Source organism: Otolemur garnettii, unplaced genomic scaffold (assembly GCF_000181295.1).
Source record: "Otolemur garnettii isolate 467f Iridium unplaced genomic scaffold, OtoGar3 scaffold00260, whole genome shotgun sequence".
NCBI lineage: Eukaryota > Metazoa > Chordata > Mammalia > Primates > Galagidae > Otolemur > Otolemur garnettii.
The window spans coordinates 969,754-984,592 of NW_003852655.1; the positions used below are offsets into that span (position 1 = coordinate 969,754).

A 14,839-nucleotide genomic window follows, 5' to 3' on the forward strand; every position below is an offset into this window, starting at 1 on the left:
GGTTGAGCTATAGGCGCCGAGCCATTCTTGGTAATTTTTGAACAAGGGACCCAGAATTTCACTGTGGTCCAGCCCACAGTCAACCTTCAACAGACCTCACCTCGCCCCCAAAACACATATAAACATACCCATGCACCTTGCATTCATGGTTTGCACACAGACACACACTAGCCTACGACCAAAGATGGGGGACAGATGCCTTGCCAGCAGTCCCCATAGACTACCCGTCTCAGGGCAAGAAGGGCCCCCAGTGTAGGGGACAGCAACATGTGGCCTAGACTCCCCTCACCTGATCTACAGCCCAGAGGCAGAGGGGAGGCCCAGGCCTGGGTGAAGGGGATTGGCAGACATAGATTTGGTCTACACCCTGGGCTGAGGTCATGGCAAAAGGCCTTCCTAGTCACCAGGGCATCCAGTGGGAGTGTCCCACTCATGGGATAGTCCCAGGAACTGAAGTCCAAAGGAAGAGGAGGGCCTGAAGTGGTGGATCACACCTGCAATCCCAGCACATGGAGGCCAAGGCAAGAGGATTGCTTGAGCCAGGAGAGCAGACTGAGCAAGAGTGAGACATTGTCTCCACTAAAAATAGAAAAATTAGTTGGGCATGGTGGTGGGCACCTCTACTCCCAGCTACTTGGGAGGCTGAGGCAGGAGGATCACTTGGGTCCAGGAGTTTGAAGCTGCTGTGAGCTATGATCACACTACAGCACTCCAGCTTGGGCAATGCAGGGAGACTCTGTATCAAAAAAAAAAAAAAAAGAAGAAGAAGAAGAAGAGGAGGAGGAAGAGGGAGGAGGAGGGAGAAGGAGGAGGGAAGAGAAATGGGGAGGGGAAGGAGGGAAGAACAAGGAAGAGGAGGAACAGGGAGGAGGAAAGGGACAGAGGAGGGACAAGAAGGGGTTAGTGTGCCCACAGGCAGGTAAACCAGCGCGGGACCGGCGGGCAGTTTGGGAGGCGGTAGATCCGGCAGAGGACCTGGGCTCAGGGGCGCTGGCCCTCTGCTTCTCCCTGGTGGCGATGCAGAGAAATGCAGTCATGTCCCCTAAGGCGGTCCCAGGTGCTGCCCTCCGGGGACTAGGGCTGGACAGGAGCCCCCAGTGCACAAAGCCCACTTGGAGGCCCCCTTCCCTTCCATGCCAACTTGGGGCTTCCCTTGTCCTTTCCCTTAGAGGTCTCTGGCGGATCTGGGTCCCAGGAGGCAATCAGAGAAGCAGGGAGCAGACAGGCCCCCAGGCCGAGAGACCATCACAGCTCTGCCATGAAAACACATGGTGCTGGTGGCCCCTGGAAACTTCTGGCAACACCCCCCATCAGGCTCTGGCCCCTTTCCTCCTGGCCTGACTCAGCTGGCCCTAGGTGCCCAAGCCAAGGGTGGACACTTAAGCCCCTGGGCATTCCTGAGGGGCAGCTGCACATGGTGGGTGGGGGACAGACACAGGTGGGGCAGGAGCCACAAGGGCTGAGAGGAAGGGCCAATGGCAGAAGCCCCACTGTATCCTTCCTCAGAGAGGCCAGACCATACTTGGAACCAAAACAACACACTGCAACCTCACCCCAATGGTGAGGGCAGGGGTCAGCAGTCAGGGTCAGACAGACTCGGCCTCCAGTGGTGACTAAATAAGCCTGCCACTCACCGCATCACCTTTATACTCCTTGAAGGCCAGCTGGGCTGGGGGCCCTCCTGCAGGGAGCAGGAGCCACTGGGTGGGTACAGGAGGTGCCCTCAATGGGACTCCCAGGCGGGAGTAGGGTCACACTGCTAGTGTAGTGAGGCAGGAATGGACCCTGAGCTCTCCTGCACCCCAGGCAGCCGAGGCTCTTCTAGAGGTGCTCCTGGGTTTCAAGGCAGGTAGGGACAAAGGGGGAGGGGTCTGGTTCTTGCACTAAGCCTGGTGCCTGGGTGCAGCCCAGTGTCCCCAAGACCCCTGTGCCCGGCTCGGCGCCTATAGCTCAACCGGCTAAGGCGCCAGCCACGTACACCTAAGGTGGCGGGTTTGAATCCAGCCCGGACCCGCCAAACAACAATGATGGCTGCAACCAAAAAATAGCTGGGCGTTGTGGCGGGCGCCAGTGGTCCCAGCTACTTGGGAGGCTGAGGCAGGAGACTCGCTTGAGCCCAGGAGTTGGAGGTTGCTGTGAGCTGTAATGCCACGGCACTCTACCCAGGGGACAGCTTTGAGGCTCTGTCTCAAAAAAAAAAAGACCCCTGTGCCCCTCTCCCTCTACAAAAGCCTGCACACATCACCCCATGAGCAGATGAGCCTGCCTGAGATTAATCAGAAAATTCATCAAGGGAACTAGGGCAAGTCAGGGTGAAGACTGGGATCACTTTGTGCCAGGACTTACGACCAAGTCCAGAATTCACAGCCACTGTCCAAATCCAACAAGCAGCCAGGTAAGGCCAATGTGTCAGAGCTCAGCAGGCAGGGGGAAGGTCTTTCTCCAACACCTTGGTCCCAAAGTCCAGTCCCTCAACCACAGGAGTCCCCATCCCCCACTGGGGGTGCCCCAACAAAACATGCTCTGTCTAACTATCACAGCCCTGGGCTATACATGGATGAGACTCAGAAGTAGCCCCAATGCCATGCCACCACACCGTCTGGCCTAGCCTGGTCCTGACATACCTGGGCCATGTAGTGCTCAGTGTCCCTGCAGGCTGGGCAAGTGGTCAGCATGGCCAAGGCAAGCCCAAACTCTGTGGAAGGGAAGATGGGCCAGATGGAACCCTGCCTTCCACCTTCAGCACACAGCTGTGCCAAGGGAGGTGCTGGAGTGTTGGCCCTGATGGGATAGAGAACCCCCACCCCAGCCAGGTCCCTGCAGGGCAGAAGGGGCAGCAGAGAACACACATGTTCAGGGATATATGCTTATAGTACAGCAACACGCAGACACACACAGACACATACAGACAGACACGGGGGTCCCAGACCCTGAGAGCAGCCTGTGTGTCCATTTCCCACAGGACACCCTGAACCCCACCCTACCCTTCTCTTTAGTCCAATTTCAGGACCCATGGGGCCATAGGTGCTGACCCACAAGGCTCACCCATCTGCCACCAGCCCTACTGAGGCACTGTCCTGTGTCACCACCGGGAACTGCGGTGGAGGGCGGAGGTCACTTGGAGGCTAAACGAAGCACCCATCACTCTCCTCCATACCAACTCAACCCCTAATGCCTCACCCCTCAGACCAAGCCCTTCGGAGCCTTGGGGGTACAGTGACACTCTAGCTGTCCCAGGACAGGAGGGGACCCAGAGGCTCCAAACACCAACCTGGCAGAGAGAGGGCCCCAAGACACCTGGGCTGCCTGGGGGCATGTGAGCCATAATAAGGCTACAGACACCTACCTGGCCAGACCAAAGTCCCACTGGAACAGGGACCTCCCCATGGCCTGGGGGCAGTTGCCACTGGAGCCTGTCCCTATAGCCAGGATGGGACAGCTTGGATGGAAGAGAGTGGAAATAGCTCACCCTGGTCCTCCAGCAAGAGGCAGGGAGGGCAGCCCCTATCCTGGGTGAGGAGCTGAAAACATCCAGGCCCCAGGTGGCTAGCAGCCCCCCACACACACACACACAAAAAGCACACGCAGTCTAGGTGAGACCACCCCCCTCCCACTCAAGCCTGAGCCTCTGCAGGATGGAGATACCCATCCAACCTTCCCACTCCCTCCAGAGGAGGCTACCAAGGTCCCACCAAGGCCAACTCCAAGCTCCGTGTCTTCCCCGTGTCCCTCCCCAGCACCTGCAGGTATTTCTCTATGGAGACAGTGGGGGTGGAAGGGGCACAATTCAGACCTTGGGAGGCACCTTCCCACCACCCCAGGCTCTAGGGGCAGCCCTACCCTAACCCATGCCACCTGGAGCCCTGCACAACAGTCTCAGGGGCACACACGGCAGCCCAGGCAGTGAGATGGCAGAGAGTGACCTGCCCAAATGCCACTGGATATGTGGGTCACTAGGTTATGACCAGTTCAGCCTCCACCACAATTGGAAAGACCCTGCTTATGATGCCAGGTCTCTAAGGCCACTTGGACTAAATGTGTGTCATCCGGGCTGCAGCAGGTGGTGCCAGGGTGTTTGCGCCAGGAAGGTGTCACATGTGTGCGCTCAGCCACGTGTGCTGCAGCACCCCTCAGAGTGGGTGAGAATCCCCAGGAGAATCCCCCAGCCACTGGTCACATACCCTCTTGGTGGCCAGCTTCTGGTCCCACCTGAGCTTTACAGATGAGGAAACTAAGGCTGCAATCCAAGACCTGCAATCTAAGCAGGGTCTTCCCAATCCCAGCTCAGTGCCCAACCCCACTGTCCGCCGCTCCCCTGTGGGTGGCCTGTTTCCATGGCAACTCCTAGGGTGGGAGGGGCTGGGCAACTGAAACTTCACCCGGGGTTTCCCTTGTCCCCTGCCCTGAAGTGACCCCTTCAAGCAGGTTCCAAACCACATGTAAGCAAACTCTCTCTCTCCCTACCCAGTCATAGGCGGCCGGACACCTCATTTGCATGAAACCCCCTCAGAAGCCAGGTCTCTGCCGACACTGCATACCCAACTACCCCTGCTCACCCACAGAGGCCCAGGCCCAGGCCCCAGCCTGCTCCTGTCCCCTAACACACATGGCAGCAGGGACAGGCTACCCAAGGCTGAGACAGGGCTGAAATCTGAGGCTGCCCAGCGTCCTCAATTCTAGCCTGATTGGGGCAAAGGGCAGGCCTGAGCCACAACAGAGCCAGGGGCCTCCATGCACATGTGAAGGGCTCTGTGAACACGTGGTGTGGGGTCCAGAGGGGCTGAGGAAGGAGCAGCCTCAGGTTCTTAGGGGCCCCCTGGGAAATCATGGAGCCTACACACTAGGAATTCCAGGAATGTCAACTTGGCTGGGCCAGGTTTTAGGAGGGAGGCTCACTGCCCAAAGACTCCCAGAGTAAACAACTCCTCCTGGCAGGAACCAGGCAGGACAGGCCCAAGGCCCCTCCCCTAGGAAGCCTTCAGCCCCCACCCACTCCCCAGGGCTCACCCTGCTGACATCCTGAATCCCACGCCCCTGCTGTCTCACCTCACCTCCGCAGCCACCAGCAGCCTGGGCAGCTGAGCCTGGATCTGACCCCAAGCCACAGGCCCTATCCTTTGGGCCAGGGCAGGATGTGCGTCCACTCAGCCCAGGGGGAGGGAGCAGGGAAGGGAAGTGGCCTTGTCTCGTGTCTCTGCACGTGGCTGGTGGGGGATGGCTAATGCCCCTGGGGAAGCTGTCTAGGGTCCAGGCCAAGGAGGGAACACAAACCCCAGGTGGGCAGTGGCTCTGGCCAGCTCCATGCCCCTCCCCCTGGAATTAAGGCAAAACACCAGCATTTGCCCTGAAAGAAGTTAGCTGAAGCCTAGGACTCAACACAGGCCCCAACCCAATGCTCCAAGACCCAATCACCCCTGAACCCCCAAAGATGCCACTGTGCAACACATCCACCCCCACAGCCCACAGCTCACCTCCTCCAAGGAGACTTCCCTGCCTCTTCCTGCACACTGATCCCCAGCCCTCCCATCCAGGGGCACCCACCGGCACAGCAAGAAGGTGCTTGTGCCAAGATGCCTCCCTATTCCAGAGACACAAGCACGCAGTCTCTTAAGTCCCCAGTGGTCCCATCACCTCCAGGGTGAAGCAGACCCTTCCCTTTCAGCTGGCCCTGCAGGTACAGCCTCCAGGACTTTGCCCAAGGGTGCCCTGTGCCAAGATCGAAAACCACTTCTTCCAGGACGTCCTCCTGGACATCTTCCTGTGACCCATCTTCTCATCCTCAGAAGTGCGTTAGAGCGTGTGATGACCCAGACAGACCGTGAGCTGCCCAGCACAGCCCCGCCAGAATTGCGCATATCTCACCGCCTGAATACCCCTATCCTCCGCACCCTTCCCATTCCCCTTCCCGGAAGGAGCGGCTAGGAAGATTGCAGACAGCGGCGAATCCAGGCGGGCGCGGTTAGGGGGGAGTCGCCGCCCTCACCCTGCCATCGAGGCTGCGGGCAACTACCAGGCCTGGGGGATCTTATTGTGCGGCCCGGATCCAAGGTGGCGCCCCACGGGGCCGGGACGCGACGAGATCGAAACAGCCCAAACTCGGTGGCAGAGACCCCCATACTCCACGGGCAGGGGCTTCAGTCGGAGGCTCCTCCTTCCCGGCACAGCTAGGAGGGGAGGTAGGAAGCTCTGCCCGCAGCCACAAGACCTCCGACAGCCCCTCCCTCCCCGGCCCGCCGGCATAGCAGCACCTCCAGCCCCGGCCCCCCACTTGTTGCTGTGTCTCGGCTTGGGACTTGAACTCGCGCGCCCCGGCTCACGTCCTGGTGTAGTCGGAATGGGCTTGGGCGCCGCGGCGGCAGGACCCCGGGCGCACCCAGAGCGGCACCCTACCTGCGAGCCGCGGGCCGCTAGCAGCCCGCGCCGTCTGCTCCCGCCGCGCAGCTGTCAGTCAAGCGGACACGAGAAAGGCGAACCGCTGCCGCCGCACTCTGATGGCCCCTCTCCGACGCCGTAGCTCCAGGACGTACTAAGGCGGCGAGCGGGGGTTGCCGTTTGCTTCTCCCGAGGACACGGAGGCCCCAGAACCCCAGTCCGCGCGAAGAAAGCTCGTCGTGGTGGATCCCGATCGTCCGCAGGGCAGAGACCTGCGGAGAAGGGTCTGGGCCTGGTCTGGGGCAGAGACGATTCCCGGCGCCGGGCCTGGGGCAGAGCCGTTCCCCCGCGCCAGTGGGCGCGCCTGGGCGGGGCCTGTAGCGTGGTAGCACTGCGGGGTCTCAGTGTGAGACGCGCCGCCGAGCCGCAGCCATGATTATACCTGTTCGCTGTTTCACCTGCGGCAAGATCGTTGGGAACAAGTGGGAGGCCTACCTGGGGCTGCTGCAGGCCGAGTACACCGAGGGGTGAGGCTCCGGGCATGGCGGGGAGGTCCTGGCCTGCAGGGTGGGCCGAGTCGCGGGGGTGGGAGACCCGGTCTACCGGGCTGGGCACTCATGGCTAGACTCTCAGGCCTGAACTCCAGCGAAGTTCTGACCTACTCAGGACAGCATCGTCCCCCAACCTCTGAGGGAACAAGGGGAGGTGGGCATCAAATTACTGGCGTCTTAGGGATGTGGAGATATCCCATCGGGTCAGGCACCACTTCTCCCACGATGTAGCCCTCAGCCTCCTCCCTGTCCACTTGCTCCCTGACCTCCTGTCCCTGCTACAAGGTCCACCTCATGTCCTGCAAAGCTTGTGGGTCCTTTGCGATGGAGGGCAAACTTCTGACCACCCACTCACTGTTAATCGGGCTTTTCCTGTTAGCCGTTAGTTCTGCAGCGGGGCAGAGTGCCTAAGCCTCCGCTTAGGCCATCTGTGGATGGCTGTGTCTTGGTCACATTTGAAACACTGGGGCTCGTGTGTGCCAGTCAGTGTGTCACATATGCAAGGGAAGAATGTAGGTGGGCTGGGCAGGCTGCTAGAATGACCCACAGGCAGGGGGCCACTATCTGGCCTCCCCTTTCTCATGCTGCCATCTCTCCACACTAGAACCATTGGTGTGGGAATGTTCTGGAGGCCTTAAGGGTGACTGGGATCAGGGACGAGGGAAATTAAGGCTTCTGATGGGCTCGGGAAATGGGAGCAGCAGCTGCCTGCAAGGACTTTGGGGAACAGAGGTGAGAGGCGATCTTGCAGCATCTGAGTGGAGCTGGCCAGGACACACTGCCTGCATGTTCTGGGGACTGCTAGGGTGAAGCCCATGTAGGATGGAAAGCAGCTGAGGTGGCTCGGTGCCTGTAGTGCAGTGGTTAGGACACCGGCCACACGCACCAGGGCTGGCAGGTTTGAACCCAGCCTGGGTCTGCTAAACGACAACAACAGAAATAGCTGGGCATGTGGCAGGTGCCTGTAGTCCCAGCTACTTGGGAGGCTAAAGCAAGAGAATTGCTTAAGCCCAAGAGTTTGAGGTTGCTGTGAGCTATGACATCATGATACTCTACCCAGAGCCACAGAGACTCTGTCTCAATATTAAAAAAAAAAAAAAAAAAGGGGGGGGGAGAATAGGTTCAGTGGGTAGGATTTGAATCCAGCCCGGGCCTGCCAAACAACAATGTCAACTACAACCAAAAATTAGCTGGGCATTGTGGTGGGCGCCTGTAGTCCCAGCTACTTGGGAGGCTGAGGCAAGAGAATCGCTCAAGCCCAAGAGTTTGAGGTTGCTGTGCACTTGACACCATAGGGAGACTCTGTCTCAAAAAAAAAAAGAAGGCTCAGCACCTGTGGCTCAAGTGGCTAAGGCGCCAGCCACATACACCTAAGGTGGCGGGTTTGAATCTAGCCCAGGCCCGCCAAACAACAATGACGACTGCAACCAAAAAATAGCCAGGCATTGTGGTGGGCGCCTGTGGTCCCAGCTACTTGGGAGGCAGAGGCAGGAGACTCACTTGAGCCTAGGAGTTGGAGGTTGCTCTGAGCTGTGATGCCATGGCACTCTACCCAGGGGGACAGCTTGAGGCTCTGTCTCAAAAAAAAGAAAAGAAAAACAGCTGAGTTGCAGGACCTGGAGAGCTGTCCCTGGGAAGTTTGCACTGAATGGGGGTGTCAGGGAATTGGCAGCTTGGTGGACCTGGGCTTCTGAGTTCCCTTAAATGACTTTATTTCATATAGATTCGCAATAAATGTTTGTGTATATTCATGTATTGCACGCAAGTAAACATGGCCCAAGTCAGGGGCCACCAGACTCCATCCCAGGTAGCTGGTTTCAGTTTAAGTTTTCTAGGTAACTCCAAGCAGGATGGTGCTGCCAGGCCTCAGTCCTGCTTGGAGTTACCTGGAAAACTTAGTCCCCTGGTTCTGTCCACCCTGCCCCTGCCAGAAGGGGTGAGATGGGCAGGCAGTGCTGCCCAGAGATGGCTTGGATGCTGGCTGCAGGCCTGTGCAGACCTGAGACCACATAAACCCCACCCAACAACACCACCCCCCACCACTTGACACAGGGACGCCCTGGATGCCCTGGGCCTGAAGCGCTACTGCTGCCGCCGCATGCTGCTAGCCCATGTTGACCTGATCGAGAAGCTACTCAACTATGCGCCTCTGGAGAAGTGAACCAGGAGCCCTCCCTCACCATTCCACCCCTCCTGCTGTGTTCACCATGAGCAGTCACTGTGATTTTAGGGTTCTCTAAACTGAGGTGTCAAGAAGCCGGGAGCAATGCCTCACCACAGCACATGGGCCTGCATCCCCCACCCTGGAGAGGACATCCAGTAAATGTCTTTTGGAACCACCAGAAGGCCCTTCTCGGGGCCCTGTGTCCATGTTCCTTTGCCTCCTGGCCCTGTGTCTCCTTTCTCTGGGGGTGGGTCCCGCCTGGCCTGTCTTGGGGACCTCTGCTTCCACTTCCCTGGTCCCATCCCCCTACTAGGATGTCAGTGGCAAGAACTGGCCCACCCTCCCACTGTCACAGAGCCTGTGGCAGTAGGCAGAATGCTCAGCTGGCTGGTCACTGTCCCCTGCAGGCTTTGGGCTGCCTATTCCACAAATGCCCCATAGGAGGTGCTGCCAGTGGCACCTTCCACTTGGGGCTCTGAGGCCTCTCCACACCTGCTCCTACCTGGCTGTTGGAGTGGGGACTGGTGCTAGGTACTGCCCAGGAGGAGACAGTGCCACCTGTGAGGCAACCACTCCAAACCTGAAGAGTGGTCTCCTTTTTGAGTGTGCTTGCCCATGGACCAACCAAGGCACAGCCAGCCAAGTGCATCCTGCCCCTGCATCCCTGCCCACATGCTCTGGGTGTTCTTTAGGCTGAGCACAGGGCTCTCATGTCTTCTCTCAGAATCTAAAGTACTGGATCTGGAACCTGAACAGTGTCTGCTGCAGTTATGGCTGCCCAGGCCAGTTGCCGACTCCTGAGGGTCCTACTCCCAGAACCTTTCAGGCTGCATCCAGCCCAGCAGGCAAGGCAGGAACCAACCTCCTTGCAGAGGGCAGGGAATGGTTCCCCAAGATCCTAAAACTGGGCCAGTAAGGTGGCCCTGAAGAGGCTTCACCATCTGGGTACCCAGTACACCAGGCTTAACATACTGTGAACTGGCCAGGATGAGCCCCAGGGTCCTCCTGTCCAGCTCAGGCTGAACCTTGGGGAGGAGGAATTGTTATCCTAAGCTGCGGGGCAGATGGGACCTAGTACCCTCCACCTGGCAGAGGCAGAAGGGTTCTAGCTGGGGGCAGAAAGAGCAGCTCTTTTGGGTACCTACAGTGCTGATGTCTGCCCAGATGTGTGCTGTGAGGTTCTCTAGGGGGAGACTGGGGTCTGCCTGGGGGTATATAAGCCTGAGGGACAGGATTCAGGGCACTTCTACCCCACCCCCATACTGCTAGCACAAGGCATGGTGTCTCCTCCATGTACCCCTGAGCCCTTGCTGTCTCTTGGCAGGTCCAAGGCCATACTCTTCCCATCCCCAAGGACTGTGGCCATAGCATCTTTCCACCATCCCTACCATGGGCCCTCCCCTCCTTGTGAGTACTCTGCCCACACTGGCCAACCTGACCCTGGTATGAGCCCTCCTGTCTCCCACCCTTTTCTGTCCTGACACCCACCTGTTGTCAGCATAGTAAGTGCACCCATCCACTCCACAGCTTTTTGTCCCGACACCCACCTGTTACCAGCGTAGTAGGTGCACCCATCCACTCCACAGCAGGTTTATTGAGCACCTGTTAAGTGGCACAGGTGACTCCAGGAATAAGGGATACAGCAGTGAACAAACTCCCACACAGGGATATGGGGACAGCAATGCACATGTGAACGTGGGGTATTTTAAAGGCTGGTAACAGTGGGAAGATGGCAGGGACTCTGGCTATTAGGAGCAGGCAAAGTCCAGGTAAGGTATGACTGAGTCTGGTGGGAGACACAGGCCCAAGAGTCAGGGGTGCTCTGTTTGCCCCAAATGTCAGGGGGCCATGTGGCTCCAGGAAAAGGCACCTGAAGAGCCTGGACAAGACCAGCCAGTGGCACAAAGGGCCTCACCCCATCCAGCAAGGCCCTTCCCCACCTGCCTCTGACCCCCAGACAGGGATGTGTCTGGGGAGTCCAGTCCAGACCACTAACTGGAGGAGCACCATGAGACCCCATGTCAGCCCCCAACAGAAGTGACCTTTGGGAGAGGACGCGTTATTGTCCAGACCCACCCCACCTGGGCCCTGAGGGACAGGGTGGTCACTGCCTCCTCAGGCCTCAGGACTTTGGTGTGCAGTGAAAGGCATGTGAAGCCGCCTCTAGGATTGGGGTTTCCAGAGGTAGGAGTGATGGCACAGGGGACTCCTGCCCCCTGGAACTCAGTAGTTGGGGGTGAAACTGCAGCAGGACATCGGGAAGCCCAGCCAAGCTCTAAGCAGGTCAGTAGTGCTCCAGCTTCAGGCTCCTGTACAGGCAGCACGTGAAGATCATGCCAAAGACCTGTGTACAGAGCCAGGGCGGTGAGTAGGAGCCGAGCTGCCCCCCATGTCCACCTCCAAGGCCCTCGTTTTTCCCCACCTGCACACAGGCAATGCCAATGCCCACAGCCCCGATGATCCGCAGGTGTTCCTGGATAAAGGTCTCCAGCTTGGTGATGCAGCCGCCCTGGCAAGGTTGAGGTGGGATGCTGAAGGGGCCCTGGTGGTTCTTCCCAGGGGGCAGCACCTAGCACTCAGGTACCAACCCCAACCAGCTCAGACCCTCCCTAGGGTGCCCACCTACCTCCACCTTGTAGATGTTGGAGGCATGGTCCCGCTGTCCGCACCCATCAACTACTGTCTTACAGCAACTGTCAGGGACCACTCGGCCACCTGCTTCCCCTGAGCGGATCCATTCACTCTCCCGCCAGTCCTGTGAGTTGTTGCTGCCACAGCAGTGGAACTGCAGTGGAAACACAGCACAGGCTAAGCCTTCCTGCACACACCACTGTGCTCCCACAGGTATAAGAGGCCTTGGTGGGCACGTGGGCCTCCCACCACTACCCACTCACCTCCTGCTGCAGTTTGTCTACAGCACTCGTCACACCCTCATGGCCTGGCTGGTGGTACTGCTTGACCATGGTGTCCTTCAGGTTTTCCTTGAGTTCTGTGTTCAGCTGCGGGTAGGGTGCAGGGAACCTCAGCTCCAAATCTAAGGCCCTCCAAAGTGGGGTGGGGAGAGCAGCCCAGGAAGGACTCAGAAGGGAAAGGCTGGGGTCAGAGAATAACATAAGGGGTTGGGTGGGACTGGGAGAGTCACCAGGGTGACCGAGGGAAGGGCAGTCAAGGTCTTCAGAGCCCCTGGACACGTGTGCCCCTGTGAGTCCTAAGGTAGGCAGTTTGGCTGCTGCAGGCAGGGTATCTACCCCTGCAGGCTCCATGGTCAGCTCTGGAGCAGTGTGGGTAGAAGTGTCATGAGTGGATGTTGAGTCCCCATGTGGCCTGTCCAGACCCTCACCTGCTGATAGTAGACGTAGGCCAGGACTCCAGCAATGACTTCCAGCAGAAAGATGAGTAGCAACAGGATGAAGTACTGGGGGTAGAGATAGCCCTGTCTTTGGAATCCCAGTGCTTGGCCACCCCCGAGCACAGCCCCCACCTGGCCCCAAGTGGCTACAGTCTGAGGGCTCCAAGCAGCAGGTGGGGCTGGAAGCTGCCACACTCTCTCATGCTTTCTCAGAGAGCAACTGTCTTCCTGCCATTGACTCAGCTGGGACACAGGGACCTGAAGGACTGGGCTGGTGGGGAAAGACCACACCCCTAGGTGCACAATCAGCCCCCCTAGGGCCCCAATCAGCTCCAGGCAGCTAGTCAGGAGCTGCTGCCTAGGCACCCCATGCTGCCACCCCCACCCCGTGCCACCAGGCACTGCTGACCAGGCGCAGTAGGTTCCGCCGCTCCTTGAAGGTGGCACAGCAGCCCAGGACACCGGTCACCATGACAACAACACCAGCCACCACTAGGATGTAGGCTATGGCCAGGTAGGTGCTCGAGGCCAGCAGGCTGATGTAGTCACTCTTGAGGGCCAGCGTCCAGATGCCCACTGCCATGACGGCCAGGCCAGCCAGCTGTGAGCAGTGCACACCAGTCACCACATCTGAGCCAGGCCTGAGGTATGGGTGTAGGGGCTGCAGGCCCAGTGTCCCCGCCTCACCCAGAAGCAGCAGTTGTATGTGAAGAGCAGGTACTTGAGGCAGACAGTGCCACATGTGTCCTTCTTCTCGCTGAACTCACCCATCCTGGGGCGGGGGGTCAGACAGCCCACAGCACCAGGACCCTGACTGGGCAAACAGCTAGACCTAGACACCAGTGGGGACAGAAGGGAAGACACAGAGATGCCTAGGCTGGCCTGGAGGTGGGAGCTGAGCCAACCATCTGTGCGGGAACAGCTGGGAAGGGGCCTCCATGGGAACTAGGACACAAGTCAATTCCCAGGGCAGCCAGTTTGGGAGCCCTGACCTCCAGTAGCCAGGGCGGAGACAGGAAAGGGTCATGGAAGACCCTCAGCTATCACTGGCTGACTCACCCTGCTGGTAGCCAGGGAAGAAGCCCCAGGGAACATCGGGGGTGAGCTCACATATGCCCTGCCTTCCCCCAAGACCCCCACAGTCCCTCAGCTCCACATCAGGCAGGAGCCCAAAGCAGAAGGGGCAGCATGAGGCAGCCATTCAGAGACATATTCCTAGAGGCAGCAGAGGGTTGAGAAGCTCACTATGCTCCCTGGGCCTGTTTCCTGCCTGTTAAGGGGCAGCCCTTCCTCCCCAGCCTGAGAAAGCAGACAGAGGCCCTGGCAGGTGGAGCCTGGCAAACTTGGGCTAGAAAGGGAGGGACAGTGCCAACCAGAGCCCTCCAGGTAAGCCCTGCCCATCAGGGGAGTGAGAGAGGTGCTCTCAGTCAGGGCACCTGGAAGTGAGGGCGGAGCTCAGGCAGCAGCTGAGCGCCCTAGGCCACATTTCCAGACAGAAGCCTGGCTGGACTTTCACCACCTAGCTGGCTCTGCCCCACCCAGCACTCACCAGGCTGGCTGGGCACAACTTCTGTAGGACAGGTGGACAGATGTTCCCAGGACACTTGGCTAGAGCAGCAAGGATATATCACAGGTCACCAGTCTGGCCTTCCAGCCAGAGTCACTTCCACAGCAGGCAGGGTTCACTCCGCAGGCAGAGAGAGGAGTGACCAGGCCCAGTATTTCAGTCTGGCTTAGGGTGGGGCAGGGCAGAGGATATTTCTGGACAGTATGATCCTGGGAGGAACTTTATGCCTTCCCCCAGATGTCCCACCCTGGGCTTCAGCTCTAGACCCGTCACTACACCCCATTCTCTCCTCAAACAGTTGCTGCAGCCTGTAAAAGAGAGAGGCACAGGCCGAGACAGGATCCCCCTTGAGCTCAGGAGCTCAAGACCCACCTGAACAAGAGCAAGGCCCCCGTCTCTACTAAAAACAGAAAAACTACAAAAACTACCCAGGCATGGTGGCAGGTTCCTGTAGTCTCAGCTACTTGGGAGGCTGAGGCAGGAGGATCACTTGAGCCCAGGGGTTTCAGGTAGCTGTGATGGAGGCTGATGCCACTGGACTTGAGCCCAGGCAACAGAGAGAGATCCTGTCTCAAAAATAAAAATAAGGGCGGCACCTGTGGCTCAAAGGAGTAGGGTGCTGGCCCCATATACCGAAGGTGGCGGGTTCAAACCTGACGCCGGCTTAAAACTGAAAAAAAATAAAATAAAATAAAAAATAAACATAAACGGAAGCTGAGGCAAGTAGATTGCTTGAACTCAGGAATTCAAAACCTGTCTGGGCTCGGCGCCTATAGCTCAACCGGCTAAGGCGCCAGCCACGTACACCTAAGGTGGTGGGTTCGAATCCCCAGCCC

At 58.5% G+C, this 14,839-nt stretch overlaps 3 protein-coding genes across 5 annotated transcripts in view; 1 reads left to right on the forward strand and 2 right to left on the reverse strand.

Annotated features, from left to right (window-relative positions):
- Nucleotides 1-6,526, reverse strand: part of TSPAN4 (tetraspanin 4) — a 21,822-nt gene extending 15,296 nt beyond the window's left edge. For 2 of the 3 annotated variants that reach the window (XM_012813337.2, XM_012813335.2), the window contains exon 1: nucleotides 6,391-6,526. The gene's annotated coding sequence lies outside the window, so the exon portion shown is untranslated. Of the gene's footprint in view, nucleotides 1-5,051; nucleotides 5,111-6,390 lie in introns of those variants that run through there. The other variant, XM_023508592.1, reaches the window with a different exon arrangement.
- A 206-nt stretch (nucleotides 6,527-6,732) lies between these two features.
- On the forward strand, nucleotides 6,733-9,265 carry POLR2L (RNA polymerase II subunit L). Its single transcript, XM_023508593.1, has 2 exons — nucleotides 6,733-6,899; nucleotides 8,976-9,265. Exons 1-2 carry the CDS (start codon nucleotides 6,805-6,807, stop codon nucleotides 9,082-9,084), a joined length of 204 nt encoding a protein of 67 aa, XP_023364361.1. The 5' UTR covers nucleotides 6,733-6,804; the 3' UTR covers nucleotides 9,085-9,265.
- Nucleotides 9,266-10,661: 1,396 nt separating this feature from the next.
- The window catches only part of CD151 (CD151 molecule (Raph blood group)), a 5,409-nt gene continuing 1,231 nt past the window's right edge, over nucleotides 10,662-14,839 (reverse strand). Inside the window, exons 2-9 of the mRNA XM_003802769.3 lie at nucleotides 13,986-14,044; nucleotides 13,124-13,268; nucleotides 12,846-13,037; nucleotides 12,428-12,502; nucleotides 11,982-12,086; nucleotides 11,714-11,872; nucleotides 11,510-11,596; nucleotides 10,662-11,431 (exon numbers count right to left, since the gene is read on the reverse strand). Of these exons, the coding sequence (XP_003802817.1) occupies nucleotides 11,372-11,431; nucleotides 11,510-11,596; nucleotides 11,714-11,872; nucleotides 11,982-12,086; nucleotides 12,428-12,502; nucleotides 12,846-13,037; nucleotides 13,124-13,207 (762 nt within the window). The 5' untranslated portion in view covers nucleotides 13,208-13,268; nucleotides 13,986-14,044 and the 3' untranslated portion in view covers nucleotides 10,662-11,371. The remainder of the gene's footprint in view (nucleotides 11,432-11,509; nucleotides 11,597-11,713; nucleotides 11,873-11,981; nucleotides 12,087-12,427; nucleotides 12,503-12,845; nucleotides 13,038-13,123; nucleotides 13,269-13,985; nucleotides 14,045-14,839) is intronic.

Excerpts from the sequence above, each read along its gene's own strand:
- POLR2L (XM_023508593.1), top strand. The coding sequence starts at position 6,805 with ATGATTATACCTGTTCGCTGTTTCACCTGCGGCAAGATCGTTGGGAAC. Across the intron at positions 6,900-8,975 it reads CAGGCCGAGTACACCGAGGG|GGACGCCCTGGATGCCCTGG; the intron begins GTGAGGCTCCGG and ends CACTTGACACAG.